The sequence below is a fragment of the Delphinapterus leucas genome, chromosome 11, assembly GCF_059928025.1.
Source record: "Delphinapterus leucas isolate spDelLeu-1000000601 "Yukka" chromosome 11, BTC_Dleu_Yukka2, whole genome shotgun sequence".
In the NCBI taxonomy this organism is placed as follows: Eukaryota; Metazoa; Chordata; class Mammalia; order Artiodactyla; family Monodontidae; genus Delphinapterus; species Delphinapterus leucas.
In genome coordinates, this window is record NC_143139.1 from 99,371,236 (window position 1) to 99,392,912 (window position 21,677).

The window sequence follows — 21,677 nt, forward strand, 5'->3', positions numbered from 1 at the left end:
CTGGGACCCAGTTGAGAGTCCTTGTTCTGCTGGACATTTATCGCCTTGAGACAAGGGGACAGCCAGCCATGGCCCATGTCAAAAGTGGCCCGCCCACTGCTCCCTGCTTTCGTAACTATTCTTAATGGCCCAGAGCCACACCTGTTTCATGCTGCAGCAAAGTGAGAACTTGTGACAGGCTGTGTGGCCGCCACACCTAAGACATTTACCACCAGGGCGCTTTGCAGAGTGGGTTCGCCGAGCCTGCGCGTTCGGTCTGGGGCTGCAGTGCATTTGGAGAAGAGCCTGTTCGCAGACAGCTGTGGGTCAGAGCCTCTCTCTGCTTTCGGGAGCTGGGCCAGGGCGCTGGCAGGAAGTCATGGCGAATACTGGGAGTCCGGAGGGTGTTTCCTCCCAGCTGCCTCATTGGCTCGATCTTCCGCAGTCCTGGATGCTAGGAGTGATGGAGAGACTTGAAAAAAGAATGTTTCCACCAGAAATGAGTCCTTGTGTGCGCCTCCTACTGTTTAGTTTATATTGCTTGTTTATACAGCACAGGTTTATACATACCGAAACCCTAGGTTTTCCTGCTAGCTTTGTTTTGTTTAGATAAAAGGCCGTGCGGCCAGTCTGCCGGGCTCCCCACTTGGCCTCTAGGCAGGGGGGCCTGTGGGCTATCATACAGTGTGATGGATGCATTAACAGAGGCATGTGCTGGGGAGGGTGGGTGCCTGGGGCAAGCGCAGGCTTGAGTGCAGTGAGGTTGGCTTATGTTCCTGATGAGGCTCTTACCCCGAGCCTCAGTTTCTCCATCTGTCAGTTGGTTTAACAACAGCTCTTCCCTCGCAGTGTTGTGGTCAGGGCGCATGACACCTGGGGTGGGGAGAGGGGCTTGTCGTTCTTGCCTGAGATTTGGGGCCCTGCAGGCTCAGTGCTGAGGATGGTCCTTGCCCTGTGGAGGGCTCCCGCTCCCGCCCCCGCCACAGCACGGGCCGCAGGCCCTCGCCTGGGGCTTTTGTCCAGGGTCCGTGCTCTTGTGAGCCTGGACTGAAGCCCAAGTGCCCAAGGGTGGGTCCTCAGGTCGGCACAGCCCACATCTGTGTCAGGTGCCACTCTTGCTTACTGCCGCCTTAAAGCCAGGGGGCTGAGGCTTAGGGAGGGCTGGGCATGACCAGCCTCTACACACCTCACTCCCGACCCTCTGGGGCTGGTCCAGGGCTGGGGTCAGAGGGCGTAGATCACGCAGAGCTGGGAGCGCAGCTGAGCCTTGGTGCCTGAGGGCTGGCGGAGGACGCTGCGTCCTCTCTGAAGCGGCCTCTGGCTTCCCGGGGCCTCTAGTCTGAACTCTCTGTGTCGCCCACTGTCTGCAGTCCTCGGAAGCTGGTGATGACCGGGGGCGGGGGGTGGTCTTGGGATGTCCCAGAGCCTCTTACCCTCCCTTCCACAGCCCCCCCGAAAGTAAAGTGCCGGTGGTTCCGTGGAGATGGAAAGTAATGCAGGTGGTGACATTTGTTCAGTGCTTTTGGAAAGTGGCGTCTGAGTTTTTCCCATGGTTACTGCTACTCACCGGGCGGTCCCTGAGTCCTTCCCCGCACGCTTCACGTCATCCTTTGGCTGCCCTCTGAGCTGGGACTGCCGTTAACCTCTCTGTGTGACCAAGGAAACCAGGGCGTGGAGGTCATGTGACACCTGCAGGGTCAGCAGCAGAGGCAGCCGGGGTCTCGAGACCATCAGGTGACTTAGCTCACGTCCGGAGCCCAGCAGAGCCCGCTTGCTCCCAGGGGTGTCTCTGAACACGACAGTACGTAGGACAGTTGGAACCGACCTGACAGGTGACGGTGCCCTGCCCTCCAGCCCCCCAGCTAAGGTGATGGCGACGTGGGGCCCGAGCAGGGGTGACGTCACTGAGGGTGGGAGCAGCCTGGCTGGACGGGAAGGGGATGCTGGACCAGAGGTAGAAGAATGGGGTGTTAGCCGGTGGCAGGGAATGGCCTGGACAGTTGTCCCCAAGGCCAGGGAGACCTGGCGTCTCGTATGGGGACCCAAGGGGGCCGGGCTGGGATGGCAATGAGCAGGGCACGAGGACGGTGTGCCCGCCTGACCTCCCTGCCGCTGGCCCTGGGCTCGTGGGGCCCCACCTAGAGGCTCGGGTCCAGCACGTTCTTTTGTGACCTCCCCCTACCCTGCCCCCCTGGCCTGCCTGAGCGTGGTGTCTGGGTCCTGCTTCCCAGGGCTGTCTTTGACCCCTTCGGTCCTCTCAGGGACTTTCACTTTGACCTGTGCCCCCGAGCTGTGCCAGGGAAGGAGGAGGTCAGGCGGGGACACTGGTGTTTCCTGCTCTGCTCCCTGTGTGGCCGAGACAGCCTGGGACGGAGGGACCGGGGCGGTGGTGCGTTAGAGCTGCTCACGAGGGCCTGCAAGAGCTGACTGTGAAGTTTTCAGGAATTTTGTGAGCTGGCCGCTAATAAAATGAGTGTATAAAGTTAGATAAGTTATATTGAGAGCAAAGGTGTCAATATTAAATGCTCGAAGGTGCCCGTTTCTGAACTGTTTCACTACGTTTTATCACTGGGTTATGATCCTGAGGTGGCTAGCATCTCTTGGGCCTGGTGGAAATCCTGTGGCCAGTGGCCCTGGGCAGCTCTTACCACCCGTGTGCTCGTTCACTGCCGGACGTCACTTCGGTGGCTTGAACATGGCCACGATGGGAGCGGTTCCACCACGGAAACGGGCAGATACCGCAGATTAGGGCCTCACTTCTCATTTTGTCGCTTGTCTAGAGTAAAGAGAGTGATGGAGAAAATGCTGACGTGCAGGTGAAGGTTACGCGTGTGACTTCCGTCGCATTCGCTGGAAGGCGCAGGGAGGCTGAGGAAACCTCCTCCTGTTAGAATACTGTCGCCCGCTTCAGCAAGGACGTCTCTCCCGTCCTAGACAAACGAATAAGGTTCTGCCTTCCTTCCCCACCTGTCGTGTCCTGTTCACGTAAACAAGGCCGTCAGCCGACCTTCAGGCCGGAGCCGCACTTGTTGGTCAGCTGCAGTCCTGGCTGACCGGAGGGAGGCTTTCTGCACGACTTAGTGAAAGCATCCTGTAGGCGCCACTTGGCTGTGTGGAGTTTACAGCAAAGAGTGTTGGACGTTTTATTACTACTTGTACCCATGCGGCGCATCCTTATCACTGAGATTATAATAAATGTTTGTACGTCTACGCCCAGGGGTGTCGCTAGGGCATGCATGGTCCCAGCTCACGGAGGAGGGTGTGGTAGCTTCAACGGGGCCCTCCCAGCTCCCCTGCTCTTCCTGACTGGCTCCCCCACCCCCACCCCCGGCCACCCTGGCCCGTGGCGGGGTCACGGAGCCAGCAGGACCCTGGGCAGCTCTCCTGTTACAGTGCAGAAAACTCTGCACCTGGCACAGGGCCCGTCTTGGCCTGACCTGTGTAGGACGGAAAGCCCCTGAAGAACGCAGGCCTCTTCCTGGAGAAACGCCCCGGGCTGTCGAAGCCTTGGAGTTAAGCTCTGGAAGTGTTCACGGATTTAGGGACTTCCTGCTTCGCCAGGAGGAGTCGAGGGCAAAGTCCAGGGACAGCCCTTTGCTTTGAGGTCTCTGTGGCTGGGCGGCTCAGGGCGCAGGGCGGGGGCCTGGCTCTCCCGGCCCTCAGGGCCCAGTCGTGGGGGCCCCGCCTTTGTGCAACGTCCCCTCTGTCACTGAATGGCCAGAGTGTGCCAGCCCTGCTGAGACCGACCGGGCGCCTTCAGCACCTGCCCTCGGGCATGTACGCTAACCGGTGGGGCTGGGGGCACAGATCCTAAACCATGGAGCTCGCCGGAAGTTGCAGGACTCCAAACCAGACGGGGTGATCGAATTCGAGGGGGGGACTTGGAAGAGGAGGAACTGGCATGGGGACATCCCCGAACCTGAAGTGCTGGGTGCGCAGTAGGAACAAAATGTGATGGCCGGAGGACCCCCGAGGGTCAGCAGGGCTGGAGCCCAGTGGGGGAAGCCCTGGGAGGGGTCTCGGCAGGATGCTCCGGACTCTGGTTTCCCGCCACCTGGAGAAGGGGCTCCATGAGGTGTGTGGCTGCCTGGACCAGACCCGGCTGGGCTGGAGGGTGGGGCGGGGGCAGAGCAGCACAGGTGTGGAGCCTGGCTGGGAGGCGGGGGCCCTGCTCGCCGTAGGTGGCTGTGCAGCGATCACGTGATCAAGGGCTCCTTCCAGGGTTTTGAGTTGAGCAGCTGCTGGTACAGGTGCCACCCAGGAGGAGGGCCCGCGGAGGCTCCAGCTCCGAGCTGAGTGTGGCAGAGTCGAGCTACCGATGAGATGTCCCACAGACAGTGGGTCACCCGGAGTCCAGCTCACGGGGAGGCTGGTGGGCGTGCAGTCAGCAGAGCGTCTGAACGTTTGGGGTCCCGCTAACTGAGGCTGGATCCGGGGTTGGGGCAGTGGCTCCCTGACCGGCCTCGAGTTCGGGGGAACCCGTGGGTCACTGGGCGTGAGCCAACATCTTGAGCCTGGCATGATTGGGGGGAGTGGTCACCCGTGTCTTCTGGGTCTCGAGCGTCCCAGACTGCTCCCCGGGCGGGGTGGCCCGGCACAGGGCCCCACGGGCTGCCCTGGAGCTGTGTGCATGTTGGGGTCCTGCAGGGCTGTGGGCCTCTGGGGCTGTCTTCTTGGAGAACAGAGACCTGGCAGAGGGCCGGGTGGCCGGCTGGGACTGGCCTTGGGTGGGGTGGAGGGAGAGTCCCGTCCTTGCTGAACATCTGTGACTCCCCAGGAATATGGTTTGGGACAAGGGTTGCTTCCATTGGGAAGAAGGATGCTGTTTATCCTGGGATCAGCAGAAGAGCCACCAGATAACAGGAGATGAAGCCAGGCTGAGCTGGTTGTCTGAACGCAGACGGGAGCTTGGCCGGGGGTCGCGAGCCCCATGCAGCGAGGAGAATGGCTGGGACCTGGGACGTGGCAAGTGCTGGACCAGGAACCATTTTTTTCTAAATCTTGGTCTGGGAGGGAAAGTAAAGTCCTTTGTGGTTTCCAAGTCCAGTGTTCCCTAGACACTGCGGCCTTTGTGTGTCCAGGAGGCATTCAGCGGGTTTCCAGAGCGGCGTGCTCTGTGTCCCGGGGCCAGAGCTGGCCTCGGCCCTGTGTCCCGAGGGTCCGCAGCGTAGGGTCGCTGCCGTGGGGCTCCCCTCGCCCTGTCCCTGTCTGCTTGCCTCCGCGGCTCTGAGCAGGGTCTGGAGTAGCCACAGGGAGCGTCCCCCAGCGCGTCTACTTCCACGTGGAGGTACAGGGAGCTGGGGCGGCAGCAGGTCCTGCTCTGAGGGGCTGCCCCACCTTGAGGGGTGGGCGTGAAGGGAGCTGCCCGGGGGCCTGTGGGTGCACGTGGAGGGGCCGGGTCTGTGGGGAGTGCGCGGTGGGTGTGCAGGGATTTGGGGGCTGGTTGGATCCAGGGAAGGCTGGATGGGGGCTGGGAGTGGGACACATGGCAGCCGCTGGACGGAAGGTGCAGGTGAGCTTTGTGGAGACGGCGTCCACTCACACGGGCTTTGTGGGGAGAGCTTTGCTCTGGGTCACGCTTGGTGTCTGGCCCCCGGCCCCCCTCTCACTGTCCATGGACAACATCCGTGTCAGTCTTCCATCTCTTCATCTGGAAGTTGGGGGTAACTGGGTTGGATAGTGTAGTTGAGATGAGGTCGTCCCGGGGTAGGGTGGGCCGCCCCTCAGCCCGGGGGGGGTGGGGTGTGTGACGGGGAGGGCTTCCCTCGCAGCCCGGACCCGCCTGGGAGGGGTGGTCAGATGTCCTGGCACCCGGTCCTCATTGGGCAGCGGCATGAACTGCTCGCCTCTCCAGGAGCCCCAGGGGCCTGGGGGCAGGGCAGTGGGGACGGAGCGGGCTCTCGGGGACCCCCCCCCTCGCCGAGGGCTGATGTGAGTGGCTGTCAGGAGGAGCGGGGTTGGCGTGAGCTGGCAGCTGCCAGCAGGGACCCCGCTGGGCAGGGGGGCGCGTGGGCTCGGTGCCGGGGCAGCGTGGGTTGTGAGCGGCATCCTGATGGTGGCAGGGCGGACACTTGGCGCTTCGTCCCCTTTCCCCGGGCGGCCACATCATTTGCTTGCCGGGCTGAATCAGGAAGGAAGGCAGCTCCAGCCTGCGGGGTGGGGAGTCCCAGACAGGAGAACCGCCTGACGGGACCCAGCAAGGAGGGAAGCAGGCCCATCCCCTCCGCCCCGCTTCCATCTGACGCTGGGGGAGGAGGGGTCCCCCAGGTCCTTCTGAAAACGGAAGGAAGGAGGTTTTACATGGCTGCACTTCCCCTGCCCGGTTTGCTTTTAGTTTTCAAGTTAGAAAAGCAATGGGAAAGGACACGTGGAGAGAAGTTTCACAGCCACCCGCAAGCCTCAAGCAGGGTCCTGTGTCACCTGCGGTCTGTGTAGATGCCAGTTGCCTGTAACGGTGACCTCGGTGCCGCAACGTTTTGTCACCGCCTCTGAGACTCCCAGGGACGTCTGCGTGTCCCGCGTGGTGCTCAGAGCGCCCGGCCTGGCCGTGGTGCTGCCGAGATGCCCTCCACGTGCTGGATTTGCCCCGGGACGGATCTGGAGACCGGGAATCACTGGTTCAGAGGGCGTTGACGTTCACGCTTCCTGCTGCCTCTGCCACATCGCTGGCTTTTGTTTCCTTTTTGGTGAAGTTGGAGGCTTTTGCACAAGGACTGGGTAACTTTCCTCTTGCTCAGGGAGTTTGTGGGTCTGTGTTCCAAGGTCCTCTAATCTTTACCAATTTGTTCAGGTTGTCTCACAACAAAAACGTTAGTTCTCATGTACCTGGCTTGCTACATGTATCCCCTGTTTCATTGCAGGTGTTTTTTTTTGATAAATTTATTTATTTAATTTATTTTATCTTTGGCTGCATTGGGTCTTCGTTGCTGTGCGCGGGCTCTCTCTAGTTGCGGTGAGCGGGGGCTACTCTTCGTTGCGGTGCACGGGCTTCTCATTGCGGTGGCTTCTCTTGTTGGGAGCACGGGCTCTAGGTGCGCGGGCTTCAGTAGTTGTGGCTCGCGGGCTCTAGAGCACAGGCTCAGTAGTTGTGGCACACGGGCTTAGTTGCTCCGCGGCATGTGGGATCTTCCTGGACCGGGGCTCGAACCCGTGTCCCCTGCACTGGCAGGTGGATTCTTAACCACTGCGCCACCAGGGAAGCCCCTCATTGTAGCTTTAAAACAAATGTCTATTTACTTTTGTCTGGTTGACTGAGTCTTTTTATCTTTTCAGTCTCTTAATGTAGACTGTCAGCCTCTCTCTAGGGACTTAAGTTCTCTCTTCTCACGTGGATATCTTTCCAGATGGCCAGCCATGTGCCCCTTTCCCGCCACGTGAGCAGGGATACCGGCTTCTCCAGCCCCGTGGCCTTGCCCACTCCTGGGCTACCCTGGACTCCAGGGGATGGTGGGTTTCCTGTGGTTTTTACACCAGGGTTAGGGTTAGGCTTAGGCCACATCAGGCCACCTTAGTGTTCCACGTGAGCCCCGAGAAGCATCTGTCCCAGGAACACCTGCACACCCTCCCCCGCTGTGCTGCAGCCTCAGTTGTCCTTGTAGAGCGGAGCCCTGGCTCATTCTGACGTGGGGCTCACGGGCCGCCACTGTTCACAAGCTTTTCTGCCTTGAGCAGTGATGCCGGGGGAGTGGAGGCCCCTTGGCAGGTGGGGCGGGTACGCAGGGCTGCAGGCAGGCACCCTGGGCTGTGATTTAACATGATTTAACGGCTCCGAGCCTGCACCGTCCAAAACAGGAAGTGCTTTCCCCTGCCTTCGTGGTTCCCCGTAAACTGTCCCAAGTGTCCCAACTGGGGCGGTTCGGGCTGAGTGGATGGATTCCACCCTGCTCACCCCACCTCCTGCTCGCCCCGCAGGGACTCGCCGTGCTGTTTACTGGGTGCAGGCTGAGTACTCTGTGCTTGTGCGTCATCTCAAATTCTCGGGATACTTTGGCCCGATCGGGGTTAATCCCGTTTCAGAGGTGGAAGCTGAGGCCCAGAAAGGTGGGAAGTGGCGGGACAGGCTGTGAGCCCAGGTGTGTCCAGAGTCCCTGCCCCGCAGGGACCCAGGGCCTCTTGCAGACGTTGGGGGCCGAGGGACTGTGTGACCTGGACCGGGGTTGGGCCGCACGGCCCCTGCCGTGGGCTTGGGAGTGAGGTGGGCTGGACGTGCAGAAGGGCCACTGTGCCCCACCCACTGGGCTTTCCTGGTTGGGTCAGAGATGTGGGGAGTGGGCACCCCTGTAGGCATCCACCTCTGGCGTGTGCACGTGTGTTTGAACTTACACGTGTCCTCCGTGCCAGCACACAGAGACACCACACCAGGCCTTTGCTGCCTCCCTCCAGGCTGGAGGGATCCAGCGCCGGCAGCTTGGGGGCTGCTCAGGAGGCAGGTGGGCGGGCGCTGGGCTCCAGACTGGCCGTGTGTGGGAAGATCTCTCGGAGCGAGTGAGGCTGAGCTGGTCCTGAGAGCAGAGCTAGGGCGCCCAGGCGAGCAGGACGGTGTTTCAGGTCGATGGGGCAGCCTGGGCCATGTCCCTGGGAGCGGGGCCAGGTGGAGCGAGGGGACAGGGCCGGAGGGAGTCTGAGACACCCTGAGGCCCAGCATTCTAGGGGCTGTCCTGGGCGTGCCCTTGGTCGTGGGTCTTGATGGTTGTTAGAGCCTGGGAGGAGGCGCGCCGGCCCTCCCCACTTTTCGCTGTGGTGTCTCCCCCTCCCTTCCCCGGCCCCCTCTTCCCAGGGTCTTCGGCACCCCTGCTGCTCCAGGCTGGCTCCGCCTTTGCGCTGGGAGGTCGCACCGAGAGACGTGGCTTCCTTCTGCCCTGTGGGACACTCGGGAGAGCTGGCCTGGGTGGGCGGCAGGGGTCTGAGCTCAGCGGCCAGCCCAGCCGGATGGGGGTGACAGAGGGCCCCGGCCTGCTGGGCACGAGACGGAAGCCTGTGGGCCCTGGGGTCCCTGAATAGCGGGACTGGCTGCTCCCTGAGGGCAGGGCCTGGTGGCAGCCCAGGGCTGGGGCCTGGAGCCGGGTGTGGGAGGGCGGCGGCCGGCAGGCGGCTGACCACGTGACCGTGCCTCCCCCTTGCTGTCTTGCAGGGGCTCCGAGCGTCATGTTAAGGTAAAGCAGAGGGGCTCAGTGCTGAACATGCTAAGGAGGCTGGACAAGATCAGGTTCAGAGGTCACAAGAGAGATGACTTCCTTGATCTAGCAGAGTCTCCAAACGCCTCGGACACCGAATGCGGAGACGAAACACCCCTGAAGATACCTCGGACCTCGCCCCGGGACAGTGACGAGCTGAGGGACCCTGTGAGTACCCAGTGTCCTCCGCTCTGCGTGGCCGCGGATGCCAGGCCCCTCGCTGGTGGGTGGGGGCTGTCCCCATCCTCAGGTGGCCAAGCTGAGCGTGCGCTTGGGTAGGCTGTGTCCTGCCCAGGCTGGTCAGACACAGACGGGGCTGTTCCCCATCTCGCCCCAAACCTCCCCCAGCCTCACCGGTAGGGGCTCATCCCTGGACTGAGGATAATTTGTCCATTGGCCGATTTTCTTTTCCTTCATCACTGGTTTTCTGGGTGACCGGCAAACTTCTCACACAGCCTGATCCCCGGGAGTTTGGCTCGAGGGGTCGCAGGGCGCTGTCTGGAAGCTGCTGGCCCCTGGCCCGAGGGCAGCTGCCTCTGGGTGCCTGGCTGGTCTGCCTGGCCGTCCCAGAGTGCGTGTCATTGACCCCTGGCAGCTGGCCGAGCCCAGGCTGGGCCTCCTCAGCCCACGTGGGGACAGTGGCCCCTGTGATTTGGAGAGCAGCTTTCCTCAGCGGGGTCCGCGGCTCTGGTGGGAACCAGGCGTGAGCAGGCCCTGTCTTCTGGAAGCTTGTTTTTTGTCGGTGGGCATGCAGCGGCGGGGGAGGGTGGGCTTCCTGTGGTCCCTTCCTGGCCAGGTACGGCCGCCGGGCTCTCCGTTGTGGGCACAGCTGCCCGAAGCCTCCCTGTTGTCAGTGAAGAAGCCCAGAGCCATCCAGCCCCCCACCACACGAGCTGTGGTGCCCTGCCCGCGTGGACACCAGATCTGGTGGCCTGGGGCCTGGGCTCCTCCCCGTGTACCTGAGCTAGGTCTTCCTTCCAGCTGTGGCCATGAGCCCTTGCCTTCCCACCTCCTTGTATTATTAATGCTTTATAATAGAACAGGGATGGCGCGTTTGCTCCTGGCACGAAAGAATAATTGATTGGCACTGCCTCCTAAGAGCCAGCCATCCAGTCAGGCAGGGCTGGAGCTGCAGAGCCTGGAGGGGAGCGCCCTGCTTGGGTGCTTGCTGTGTTCCCTGCAGAGGTGGTGGCGGTCCTCCTGCCATTGGGCTCCGTGCGGGCCAGGGCCTCGCTTGATGTGTCTCCTGATGCAGCCCATCAGCATCTGTCTGTCGGGACATCGTGGGGCTCACGGGCGCTGTCCTAAGAAGGGGGTGCCTCCACGTCGGGGTGGGTCCAGCGGGCCGGCGAGGGCCGAGGGGAGCACCTGAGGGAGGGGCGAGCACGGGGGCCGTGCGTACAAATGGCTGTCACGCTCGCTCACCCCCCTACCCCACCCCCCCACCCCCTGGGGCTCTCTCTCCGTGGTGGCGGGACCGAGCCAGCATCCCACCCTGGATGTGCCGTCCTTCACTTAACCTCTGCCCCTGAGGGGCACTCGGTCACTCCCATGAGCCTCGTGCCCACGTGGCCTGCGTCACCCCGGGTGTGCGGGCAGGGTCGTGCGTCTGTCACCAGCACCCTCCCACGAGCGTGCAGTGTCCGCCGCCGCCACCCGAGGGGCCCGCGTGCCACGCCCTTGCCCACCTGCACGGGGTGTCCCCAGGCGTTTCTGTTCTGCCAACCCGAGGGGTGAAGAGTGGCTTTTCCCACGAGAGAGGTTGCTCACCTTTGCCTGTGTTTAGGCTTCATTGTTTTTATTCTTTTTAATCGTGGTAACGTGCGCCTAGCACGGAATTGACGCTGTAGCCGTTTTAAGTGTCCAGCTCGGTAGCATCAGGCACGTTCGCGTTGTCGTGCGGCTCCCCCACCATCCATCTCCAGACCTTCTTCATCTTCCCAAACGGAAACTCAGTCCGCACTGAACAGTAGCTCCGCAGCTGCCCCTCCAGGCCGCCCCCGCCCCGTCTGCTTTCCGTCTGTGACCCGACTCTCCAGCTCCAGCCTCAGTGAGCCCCGCGGTGTTTGTCCCTGCGACTGGCCTGTCTCAGCACCATGTCCTCAGGGACCATCGTGCTGTAGCGTCAGGCTTCATCCTTATGTCCTTTTTGTGGGCAACCCGTCTGTGTCCTGGGGCAAAGGAGGCGAGCGGACCCAGTGGTTGAGGGTAGAATCCGGGTCCTGTGGTGGGGGAGGGGAATGGGGGGAGGGAGGGGGTCCTGGACGGGCAGATGGGCTCGAGGGGGCCGCAGCGGTGGAGGTGGGGTGACGTCCAGGGCAGGGTGTGGCTGTGGTCGGGGGAGGGCCGTTGAAGAGAAAGATGAGGGGTCTGAGGCCAGGGTCCCCCGAGTGGTTGGTGACAGGCCAGTAAGGAGAGGGGCAAGGAGGCGAGGACCAGAGCCCTAGAGCTGGGGCAGAGGCAGAGACCCCACGCACGTGGAGGTGCAGCGGGCATCGCCTCCAGGAGCCGGGGGTAGAAGCCGGTCCCTCCGCGGAGAGATGCGGTTCTAGGGAAGCTGGGGGAAGAAGCAGCCAGGCCACCTGCCCGGTTTTGTGGCGGCAGCGCTGCAGCCTTGGGGGTCCCGAGTCCAGGCTCCCGACCCCAAGTTTAGCGTTGCTCTCGGCAAGTCTGAAAAGAGGTCAGCTGGAGGGACCCAAGGGGCTCGCGGAGGGGTTTGGACCCCAGGATTTCAGGGCACCCCCCCCGGCGCCTGCCATCCACATCGGGGTGCCCCCTCCAGCCGTCTGGCTCCCCAGAGCTGGTCCTCACCATCCCTGCCGTCCTGTGGGTGCCCAGCTGAGCTACTGCAGCTTCGACACTGAGTCCGGCCAAAGCCATGAGGGTTCCAGGCTGTCTTGGACCCGGGGGCCCCTGTAGGAGCTCTTCAAGCTCTAAGGCAAGTTCCAGGTGAGCTTAATTCCAGCAGCTTAGAGACTTAACACGCGTCACAGCCTTCCGAGGACGTGTTCAGACGGGGCTGCAAACCGCGGGACGCCCTGCCTGCTTTGGTAGGAACTTGCCGACATAATGGAGTCCAGTGTTCTGCTTCCGAATCAGTGTAGAGCCGCCTTTCCGGACCAGCCTCTGCCCTCTGCTCTGGGGCCACCATCTTGGGCGCCGAGGTTGGGGATGGGCCGGGGAGGGATAAATTCATCTGCGGGGACCAATGGGTGAGCCTGGGCCATCTTCCCCACGCAGAGCAGGGGGCGTACCCTGCCTTTCGCCTACCGCCCAGTCTCCCCGTACCTGCCCCTGCCAGGCCCACGGGGCGGGCAGGTAAACATGGCCTGGTCCCTGCCCTCTGGGACCTCACGCCCCGGTAGCCAGAGCAGCTGCAAGTGCAGGAGGTCACGTGCCAGGACGGGGCAGCCGTGGGCTAGAGGGTCTTACCGGCCCCCGTTGTTCCCCAGTGTGAGCTGCTGCTTCCCGGGGTGTGGCCTCCGAGCAGATGACCTGTGCCTGGAGCGGTCACCGGGGCTGTCACGGACCCTGTCCATGCCGGGTGTCCCCTTCCTCACCCTGCCTTGGGGGTGTGGTCGTGGAGACCAAAACTGGGGAGTCAGATCCCCCCGTCGCATGGCAGGGCGCTCAGGTGCTGCCCTCACCAGGTCAGCGGTGGGGTGGGCGTGAGCCGGCAGCCCCGCCGCGCCCCGGGCAGGCCTGGCTGTACCGACGCGCGCATCCCTTTCCAGTGGGCAGCGGTGGCCTGAAACCGGAGCCTACCCTGGGCTCGGTGGGATGGCGGGTGGTGGCTTTAATTAGCCTCTGTGGGAAAGGACAGGCCCCTGTTTGGAGTTCGCTCACCTCAGAGCCTGGCAGGTGGATGCGCCCTGCCCCACCTCCCCGGAGTCCTGTTGCTGCCCCTCCCAGGGCAGCAGGGCGACAGGCCCTGTGGCCAGGCCACCCTCCTCCTGGGAGGTCGCCACGCGGGCCAGGGCAGGTTTTGATGGTTTCCTTCCCTCTGCAGCCTGAGAGCTGTGTTGTGACCGTCAAGAGGCTTAGCGTCACGCTTCCGGTTTTGCCTTTACTGTTGCTGGAAGTCGGCCTCACCGGGGCTCTGAGGATGTCCCTGTTGTCTGGAATGTCCCTTCCACCGACAGGTGAAGCCGAGGTGAACTGATGCGAGTTCTAAGGCAGAGCCAGTGTCTTCCTAGGCCGGTGGCCCTGTGGACCAGCCCTTCTAGACCACGGGGTCCTTGGGGGGTACCCCTTAGAGAACTGGTCGATGTGGACCCAGGATGCTTCCGGGAGGCTCCTCTGAGCTCTTGGTGTTTTCCTTCTAGGCTGGGCCAGGGACCCTCATCATGGCTGCAGGAGTTCAGGACTTTAACCGGACAGAGTTTGATCGCTTAAATGAGATCAAAGGTCACCTGGAAATCGCCTTACTGGAAAAACACTTCTTACGTGAGTACCAGTGGGGGACGGAGGGGCAGAGGGGACGCTGTCCTGCCGGAGTGCAGCTGGGTCACAACAGGTGTCACCAGGCTAGCAGTGGGGACGGGTGTGGACGTCCCCACATGGCCTTTTGCGTCCTGAGTCTGCATCTCCCTTTGCTGCTCCACAAAGCTCAGCGCTCCTGTCTGGATGGCTACAACGTCTTTACTCTGAGATCGACGAGAGCGTCACTGGGGAAGGAATATGACGCCCCTGGAAACTCTCTTTATTTTAGTGAATCTGGTGCATGGCCATGCTTAACTCAGCATGTAATAGAGCTTTTGGAGGAATCTGAAATTTTCTGTTCCGTGTAGTTTGCACATCAAGGAGGGAGTGTGGGAGGGGGCACAGTGGGGTTTCATTGTCCGTTGGCCACGGGCATGGGTACCTTGGCATTTGGCATTTGTGTTGCTTAACTGTCGGCCCTCCTGCTGGGGGTGTTGGCCTCTGGGTAGTGATGATGGTAGAGATGGTTCTGGAGGGGCCTGCTGGGCTCCTCCCGGAGATGATCTCATTTGGTGAGTTGCCTTTACTCCTCTCACCACCCCTCTGTCCTGCCTTGCAGACGAGGAAGCGGAGGCACCAGGGCTAAGAGGAGTGATCCTACTGGTAGGTTGAGTCTTCTGACTAGTAGGGGTTTAAACCAGGCAGACTGGCCGTGAAGCCCACGCATGTGACACAGTGTTTTCACAGCTGACAGCAGGGTGTGGGCGATGCTATTAGGGGAACAATACAGGGAGAAAGAAGCAGCTTCGCTCCTGTGTGCCCAGAGCCAGTCACGTCTGGGCCACGAGGAGAGGCCCAGGGCAAGGCACCTCCCTTGGGCGTTGTGCCCAGCTGGGACCTCCCTCTGATACCTGGGACCAGGCAGCTGGCACCCTTGCTTGCCCACAGGCACCCGCCCTCTGTCCCCACCTGAGTCCTCTCCCTCTTTCGTCTAGTGTCTCCCTCGTTTATGTGACGAGTGTCATCTGAGCTCCAGCCGTGGGCACCCCGGCTGTGCCGCCCACGCAGCACGTGGGGCCCGTTGCCTGCAAACGAAGGCGGGGTGTCTGCGCCGCGGGGGGAAGCCTTGGGGGCCTGCCTTCTCCTCCCAGGAGTGGGCGGCGTGGCTCTCACTACATTTCTGTGCACCTGCCAGCCACCACGTGCTGCAGCCCCGACTCCCCCCAGGCCCCTCTTGCTGGTCCGTACCTCCCTGGGCGAGCGTGCGTGTGCACGCACGTGTGTACGTGCACGAGCTCTGGGCGTGTGCCCGTCTGCACCCCGCCGGCCAGCGCTCGCCCGCAGGGTCCGAGCACCGAGGTTCTGAGGACGGCACTATGGAGTGACTCAGTCTCCCCGCGAGTCTGAGGTTGCGGCTGACCTGGCTGGGGAGACGGGGCCGGGCTGGGTCTGCTGGGACTGCCTGCAGTGCGGGCGGCGAGGGCCCTGCCTCGTCAGGCCCTGGTGCCTGTGGCCTCCTCGGCCTTTGCCAAGCTCCCGTGGGGCGGCTCTGCGTGAACGGCGGGGCAGCCCAGGTGGTCTCGCCAGTGCTGAGCGGGCCCCGCTGGGTGGAGGCTGTGCTGGGCAGCAGAGCTGGACGGCCCTGCTCGAGGCAGCAGTGGGTGGAGCCTTGTGAAAGTGCCTTTGGTGGGTCACGCGGAGGATATTGGTGGTTTCACGGGGTTCGAGGAACCCGCAGAGTCAAGGGCTCTCAACGAAAGGGGAAGGGTCTGTGAGAGCGTCCAACAGGGAGCCCCCTGCCCCCGGCTGGGGAGGGGCAGTGTGAGGCTTCCAGGAGAAGGGGTTACGGGCGGGGCGGACGGGGAGCAAGTGTCCACCAGGCAGCCGGGTGGGCAGGACAGCTGCGACCCACAGGGATGCCTGTCTGGGGCCACCCTGCTCTGTGTTGAAAAAAGGAAAAGAAAAGGGGCCGCCTGGCTCCGGATCGGCATCGCTGGCGTCCTTGGACTGGTCCTCATGGTCTGCCCTCTGTGTTTTACCAGAAGAGTAAAACAGTGGGTAGCTCATGTTGTAAAAGTGCAGAGTTCCACTTTGGCAGCTCGGGGCCGGATGGGGAAGGTAATAATTATGGGCATTTTTTTTAGTTATGAGAAATTTGAGATGGATCAGAAATAGAGGACATGGTGTAACGCGCCTCTCGTGCACCTGCCGTCGGTTTCAGCAAGAACCGGCTCGCGGCCAGGCTGGTTCCCTCCAAGCCCCCACCTACAGCCCCTCTCCCCCAGGTCTTTAGAAGCAAATCCCAGCCAGCATCCTGTCATTTGACCCATAAATATTTTAGTAGATAGCTCATCATGGGTTGTTGCTTTCGTTTTTTGGCCGTGCCGCGCGGCTTGCGGGATCTTAGTTCCCCGACCAGGGATCGAACCCGCGCCCCCCTGCAGTGGAAGCACAGAGTTCTAACCACTGGACTGCCAGGGAAGTCCCTCATTCTGTTTGAAAAACAAAAGTCCTGAGTGCAGTATTACAAGTAAAAAAATCACGTGTTTCTTGAGTATCATCAGATACCCAGCTTAAGCTCCTATTTCCCCAGGTGTCTGGTCATTTTTTGGGCAACTCTGGAACCAGACAAGGTCCATAGGTTGTGACTGGTAGATGTACTTCTCCTGTCTTTTACTCTGCCCGTTCTCCCTGCATCTGTTTTTGCTCTTTGTTGAGGAAACCAGGCCGTCTGTGGGTGGGGTCTCCACCCTGGACCTTGCTGAGCGCATCCCTGTGGTCCCGACACGTGAGCCAGCGTGTCCCCCGTCCCTTGGTGCTGGTGGGGTGGGGGGGATCTGTGGGAGGACTCCCTCCTCTGTGGTGGTGGTGGAGGAGCGTGCTTTCCTGAGGCCGTTTCTTTTGTCCTGTATCAGGACCTGGGTCATTGTGGCTTCCATCCATCATCTCGTTAGAGGTTGCAAATGGTAACGTTCGACTTCTGGCATTCTTTCTCCATTTATTAACCCAACATATTTCTGAAAACTTAACTATTTGGTTGCCCCAAGACGTAGTTCATGTAGGAGAGACAGGAGACATGCTTGAATTTTTCCTTGATATTTCCAGCTTTCAGAATAACGAGTTGGTTCTCTGCTTAGAGCATCCTCCAGAGGGTGAGGGTGTTAGGCTTTGGCGGGGGGGGGGGGGGCGGGGTTTGGGGTCATCATGAGATCATGGATTTAAACATAGTTTAATGAGTCTTAATCGCCATGGTTATCACCTCATTGGTGCTCAGATAGACCCGCCTCTGGTCTGCGTTTGTCTGCTGTTTCCTCAGGATGAGACTCAGGTCAGAGTGTCACAGGTATGACGCTGTGTCCACAGCGCACCTGACCAGGAGGTCTGTGATGTCATTTTGTCCCCATATGCATGTTGTAGAGCGTTTGTTGTTTTTTTTAAAATTAATACTGTAAAGCAACTATATTCCAATAAAAGTTAATTTTTAAAAAAATTAAATTAATTTTTGTAATTATCTAAAATTGTTTCCATGGTTCCAAAGTCAGGGCATTTTCAGAGAAATCGGGTTTCTCTCCCTGTAACCCTCATTCCTTCTCTTCCCCTGTAGATAACCAGTTGTCTTTTAATTGTACAGTCTCTCCTTCCATTGAATTTTTATAGAATCAAATATGCATATTTGGCCTACCACCCCCGTTAGATAAATGTCTGTGTGTTTCCACTTCCTCCACACCGACATCACATCCTGGAGGTCCCTCCAAAATGGTTCTCAAAGCTGTCCCCTGTTCCGTGTTCCATCTGCATCTGCCCTGTGGCTGTAGGGTGTGGGTAACCTGCCTGCTCCCTGTTCCCTGTTACATAGTTACAGGTGGTTCTCAGCAGGCGGTCTGTGCCTTGAGTGCACGGGCCACACTTATTTCTATACCCTGAGGATCTAGCGTGATGCCCTGGATCTAATAGGAGCTCAGTGCTTGGAGGGATGCCTTGCAGGGAAACCTGGTCAGAGCTGGAGTTTGCACAGAGAGGCTGTCCCTCCCTGCACTCTCGCTTCCGTCTCAGTACCCAGGGGAGTACAGTGTGGAGGAAAGGATGTAGTCCCCCCTTGGGACCCATAGAGATGTTTTGGTCGCCGCTGAACCTACATCTTGTGCTAGGGTGGCCACCCCTGGTCTGCAGGGGGCCGCGGTGATGGGGAGCCTTGCTCTGGAGTGGGGACCCAGGCTTCTGGTTCTGACTCAGCCCCGAGTGATCAGGTAGCCGTGGACATTTCACCATTCAGGGCCTGGTTGCCCCCATCCGTAAAACGCCTACGTGGTCAGTGTTAAAGTTCCATTTAATTACCGGTAGTACTTTTTCTCCAGAAGCAGACTGTTATTCTCGGAGAAGAGGAAATAGCCCAGGTTCAGAGCGGCTTTCTTTGGTTATTAAATATTGAAGAGCACAAATGTTCCCGGGAGAAGATGGCAGAGGGTGAAGAATGGGAAATTGAAGTGCGTCCCGGCTCGGGACTGGGGGCAGGATCCTAAATTTGTTAAAGAAGCACATAAATAAATGCAAAGCATCGTCCATTTTCATTTAGCCCGCAATGCATTTCGGTTGTTACTGCTTTTTGAGCACAAACACACGCTGCTCCGTAGTTTCTGAGCAGGGGTGTGCATGTATCGATCACCCGCTGGGCGCAGGCTCTGGGAAGGGAGATTCTCCAGCATTGTAAGCTGCACACACAGGCTCTTCCTGAAGGTGACTTGGCACGGAATATGGAGCTTAGAGGGAAAGTGCTTATGGGGTGTCAGGGGTCCGGGGCCTCCTGGGTGCTGGGCTAAGCCCGAGGGTCCCTGACCCACGTGCAGGTTCTGTGTTGCCGAGAAGTTTCTTCTTCCCCACTTGATGTGAGGCCTGTGGACTCCTCTCTGGATGGGCATGCTGGAGGGTGGTCCCCTCAGCCACACCCTGGGGGCTTGAGCCTTCGGGACAGGGATCCATCATCTCTGAACCACCGACACAGGTGCCAGACACACTGTGGTGGTTCCTGGGGAGGGTGCCTCTGGGAAAGGGGCCCTTTGCTCCTGAGCCCCTCTGCTCCCGGGAGCTCCCCTTCCTGCCCCAACACGCAGTGGGTCAGTGTGGCCGGCTGTGACCCCCCTGGGAGGGCTTCCCGGAGAAGGTGGCCAGGGAGGTGGCAGGAGGGCGGCCGTCTGCCTCCTGTGGCCTGAGGGCCTCCCTCTGGATGCCAAGGCTGAACAGAGGGGCCTGGAGGGAAGGAAGTTTCTGGGCGCCAGTCTGGGTGATTCAGGCTGAGGACGCCCTTTCTCACCACTGAAAACAGCAGCGCGGGAGCTGCCCGCTGCTAGAGGCGTCCGATGGGGCAGCCACCCGAAGCCGGCCAGGGATGGGTTAGGTGTGGCATTGGTCGGATACCTCCGGACCCGCCCCTTTGGGCCCGGGCCTGCAGATGTCCCTCTGGGGGTCTGGCTTTTTAAAAAAATATATAAATTTATTTATTTATCTATGGCTGCGCTGGGTCTTTGTTGCTGTGCGCGGGCTTTCTCTAGTTGCGGTGAGCAGGGGCTACTCTTCGTTGCGGTGCGCGGGCTTCTCGTTGTGGTGGCTTCTCTTGTTGCGGAGCACGGGCTCTAGGCGCGTGGGCTTCAGTAGTTGCGGCGCGCGGGCTCAGTAGCTGTGGCTCACGGGCTCTTGAGCGCCGGCTCAGTAGTCGTGGCGCACAGGCTTAGTTGCTCCGCGGCACGTGGGATCCTCCCGGACCAGGGCTCAAACCTGTCTTCCCTGCACTGGCAGGTGGATTCTTAACCACTGCACCACCAGGGAAGTCCCGGTCTGGCTTTTTAAAAAAACTCTGCTCCTCCTGTGTATTCTGTGATGTTGAGCTGAGAGGATAAACTCCCAGTGCCAGAGGCTGGGTCGGACGGTTCTGACCCTGTAGTGATGCGCTTGTCAAGTGGTTTCTGCCCTTTCGTGAGGACTACAAATGGGTGACCCAGACGGACGGGAAGGGAGCAAACAGATCGGATAACCGGCAGATGAAGACAAGAGATGAGACTGCATGTCCATATCATAGAGGACTTATCTGGGAAAAAAATGAAATTGGCCCCAAAGAAAACGGCGTGTCTGACCCACTGGGCTGGCTCTGAATTGCATATTTCTAGGTCAGTCCTGCTGCCTGGTGGGAACCTGCTCCTTGCTTATCCCTGCAGATGTCCGGCCCTGCCTCCTCGCTGGACAGAGGCGAGCTGGCCCACCAGGCGGTCCTGGCTCAGCGCCCAGCAGGGCACGTCCCCTGCCTGGGCCCTGAGAGCTCGGGCACAGGGAGGAGCGGGCTTGGGGGCTGGGCACACACATATTTCCTGGTTCGGTGCTGGCCAGGGCCCTGGAGCCCGGACCTTGGCCGTCAGAGCAGCGCGCCACCTCTTGCTGAAAGGCGGTCGTCGGTTCCTGAAAATCAGCTGTTCTGGGTGGAAACTCTGGCTGGGATCCTGTTCCTTCTTATTTTACACGAGAAACGTTTTAATGCACTGCTTCTTCACCCCAGACCCCCAGTCAGTTTCCTAAAGTGTATGTGAAAGGCAGTGGTGTGCCAGCGTCTAGGCTGCAGCCTGTCGTGTGGGCGCGTAAGAGCTTAAAGCGGCACCGCTTCCTGGTGACCAGGCCATCAGCGTGGTGGGTGATGGTTTGTTCATCGTTCCATAAACCCTACCTCTGCATCCAGCAGCAAGTAACGCAGCGGTGAGTAAACGCTGGGAAAATTGCAAACGGAAGTTTACCACGAAAGCACGGCCTTTCCCCGATGAACTGTTTTCCTCGCGGGGAGAGGGTGCAGGAAGGGAGGGGGCTGACTTGGCTGTTTCTTTACTGGTTGCTGCAAGCATGCCCTCGGTTCAGGACCCGATACCTGGCACTTTGGGAGGGCGTGGCTCTGCCTTCTAGAAAGGTCCGAGGTCACAGGGTGGTGGGATCCAGATTTAGCTGGGAGGCCGGGAGAGTTCAGTCTGGGGAGAGTTGAGGAGAGAGGTGAAGGGCAGAGCCTAGGACCATAGGGTGGGGCCTCCGGGTGTGCAGCCTGCCACCTGGCCAGGACCCAGAAACAGCTTTGCGAGTGGTCCCTGCCTTTGCACACCTGGCTGGTGGGAAGGAGTTTTATTTAAGGATTATCACTTGATTTTTATTTTTGGCTGTGGCTCGGCCTGTTGAATTGTGTGCCAAGAGGACTCTTGCTTGAGAGTTCTACTTTTACAGGTTTAAAAATAGCCTCAGAGCTGTGTTCCTTCCTCCTGGTGGCTTCCCTGGGGGCTGGGGTAGTGGGCTGGGCTATGGCCCTGCTGCCTGGGCATGGGTGGGCACGAGCCCAGGCGTCCCCTCTGTCTCCCTGAGCCAGTCAGGGTGGCCGTGGGCCGATAGGGGTGCACCTGGAATCGCTGGTCAGGTGCTGTCCCTGCCCTTTTCCTTGTAGGCTTGGGGAGGCATGAAGGCTGGACCGCGTGGGTGGGCCGGCCATCCTGGCGGGTGAGTGCTGCAAGAAACGCTTTGCCGCACGGAGCTGCTCTCCTGTGTGCGGGGCTCCACGCCTGTAACTCATTTTGCCTCTCCCTTTGAAAGCACTGGTTTCTCAGCACGCTGGTTGGGGTCCCTGAAAGCTCCTATTAGAGTATGCTCTGGGCTGCGTGAAGGGGGCATTTTGGATACAGAAGCCAAGCTTTAGAAAGTCACGTTGGACACCTGTGTGAGGGTCCCTCTGGGCTCCCAGAGCAACCCGGGCCTCCCCCTTCTCCCTGTTACAGTCTGCTGCCTGCCTGCTCTGTGGGAGGTGGGTGGGGCAGGCTGCATCCCCCGCGGAGCTGGCCCTGGTTTCCCTTCGGGGCCGTGCACCTGGCTGCTGGGCTTCGCTCACGTGGGTGTCCTGCTGAGCGGGGGCCCAGTGAGGGAATTGATGAATTACGGTGCAGACGTCTCTCTCCCGGGCGTGCCCTCCAATCTTAGAAGGTTCGGGGGTTCTGAATCCTATCCTGGGCAGGTATTCTGGCTCCCCTGGCCTCCTGCAGGCTTCCTTCCCATCCCCTGGCCGGCCCCGGCCATCTGCCGGGTCAGCAGATGCCA

The 21,677-nt window shown here is 60.4% G+C and overlaps 1 protein-coding gene across 5 annotated transcripts in view; it reads left to right on the forward strand.

The window, feature by feature from the left end:
• GRAMD4 (GRAM domain containing 4) overlaps nucleotides 1–21,677 on the forward strand; it is a 77,609-nt gene that overhangs the window by 25,333 nt on the left and 30,599 nt on the right. For 3 of the 5 annotated variants that reach the window (XM_022596940.2, XM_089921467.1, XM_089921466.1), the window contains exons 2-3: nucleotides 9,110–9,320; nucleotides 13,478–13,598. In XM_022596940.2, coding sequence (XP_022452648.1) covers nucleotides 9,110–9,320; nucleotides 13,478–13,598 — 332 coding nt within the window. Of the gene's footprint in view, nucleotides 1–6,349; nucleotides 6,697–9,109; nucleotides 9,321–13,199; nucleotides 13,306–13,477; nucleotides 13,599–21,677 lie in introns of those variants that run through there. The other 2 variants (XM_022596943.3, XM_089921465.1) reach the window with 2 other exon arrangements.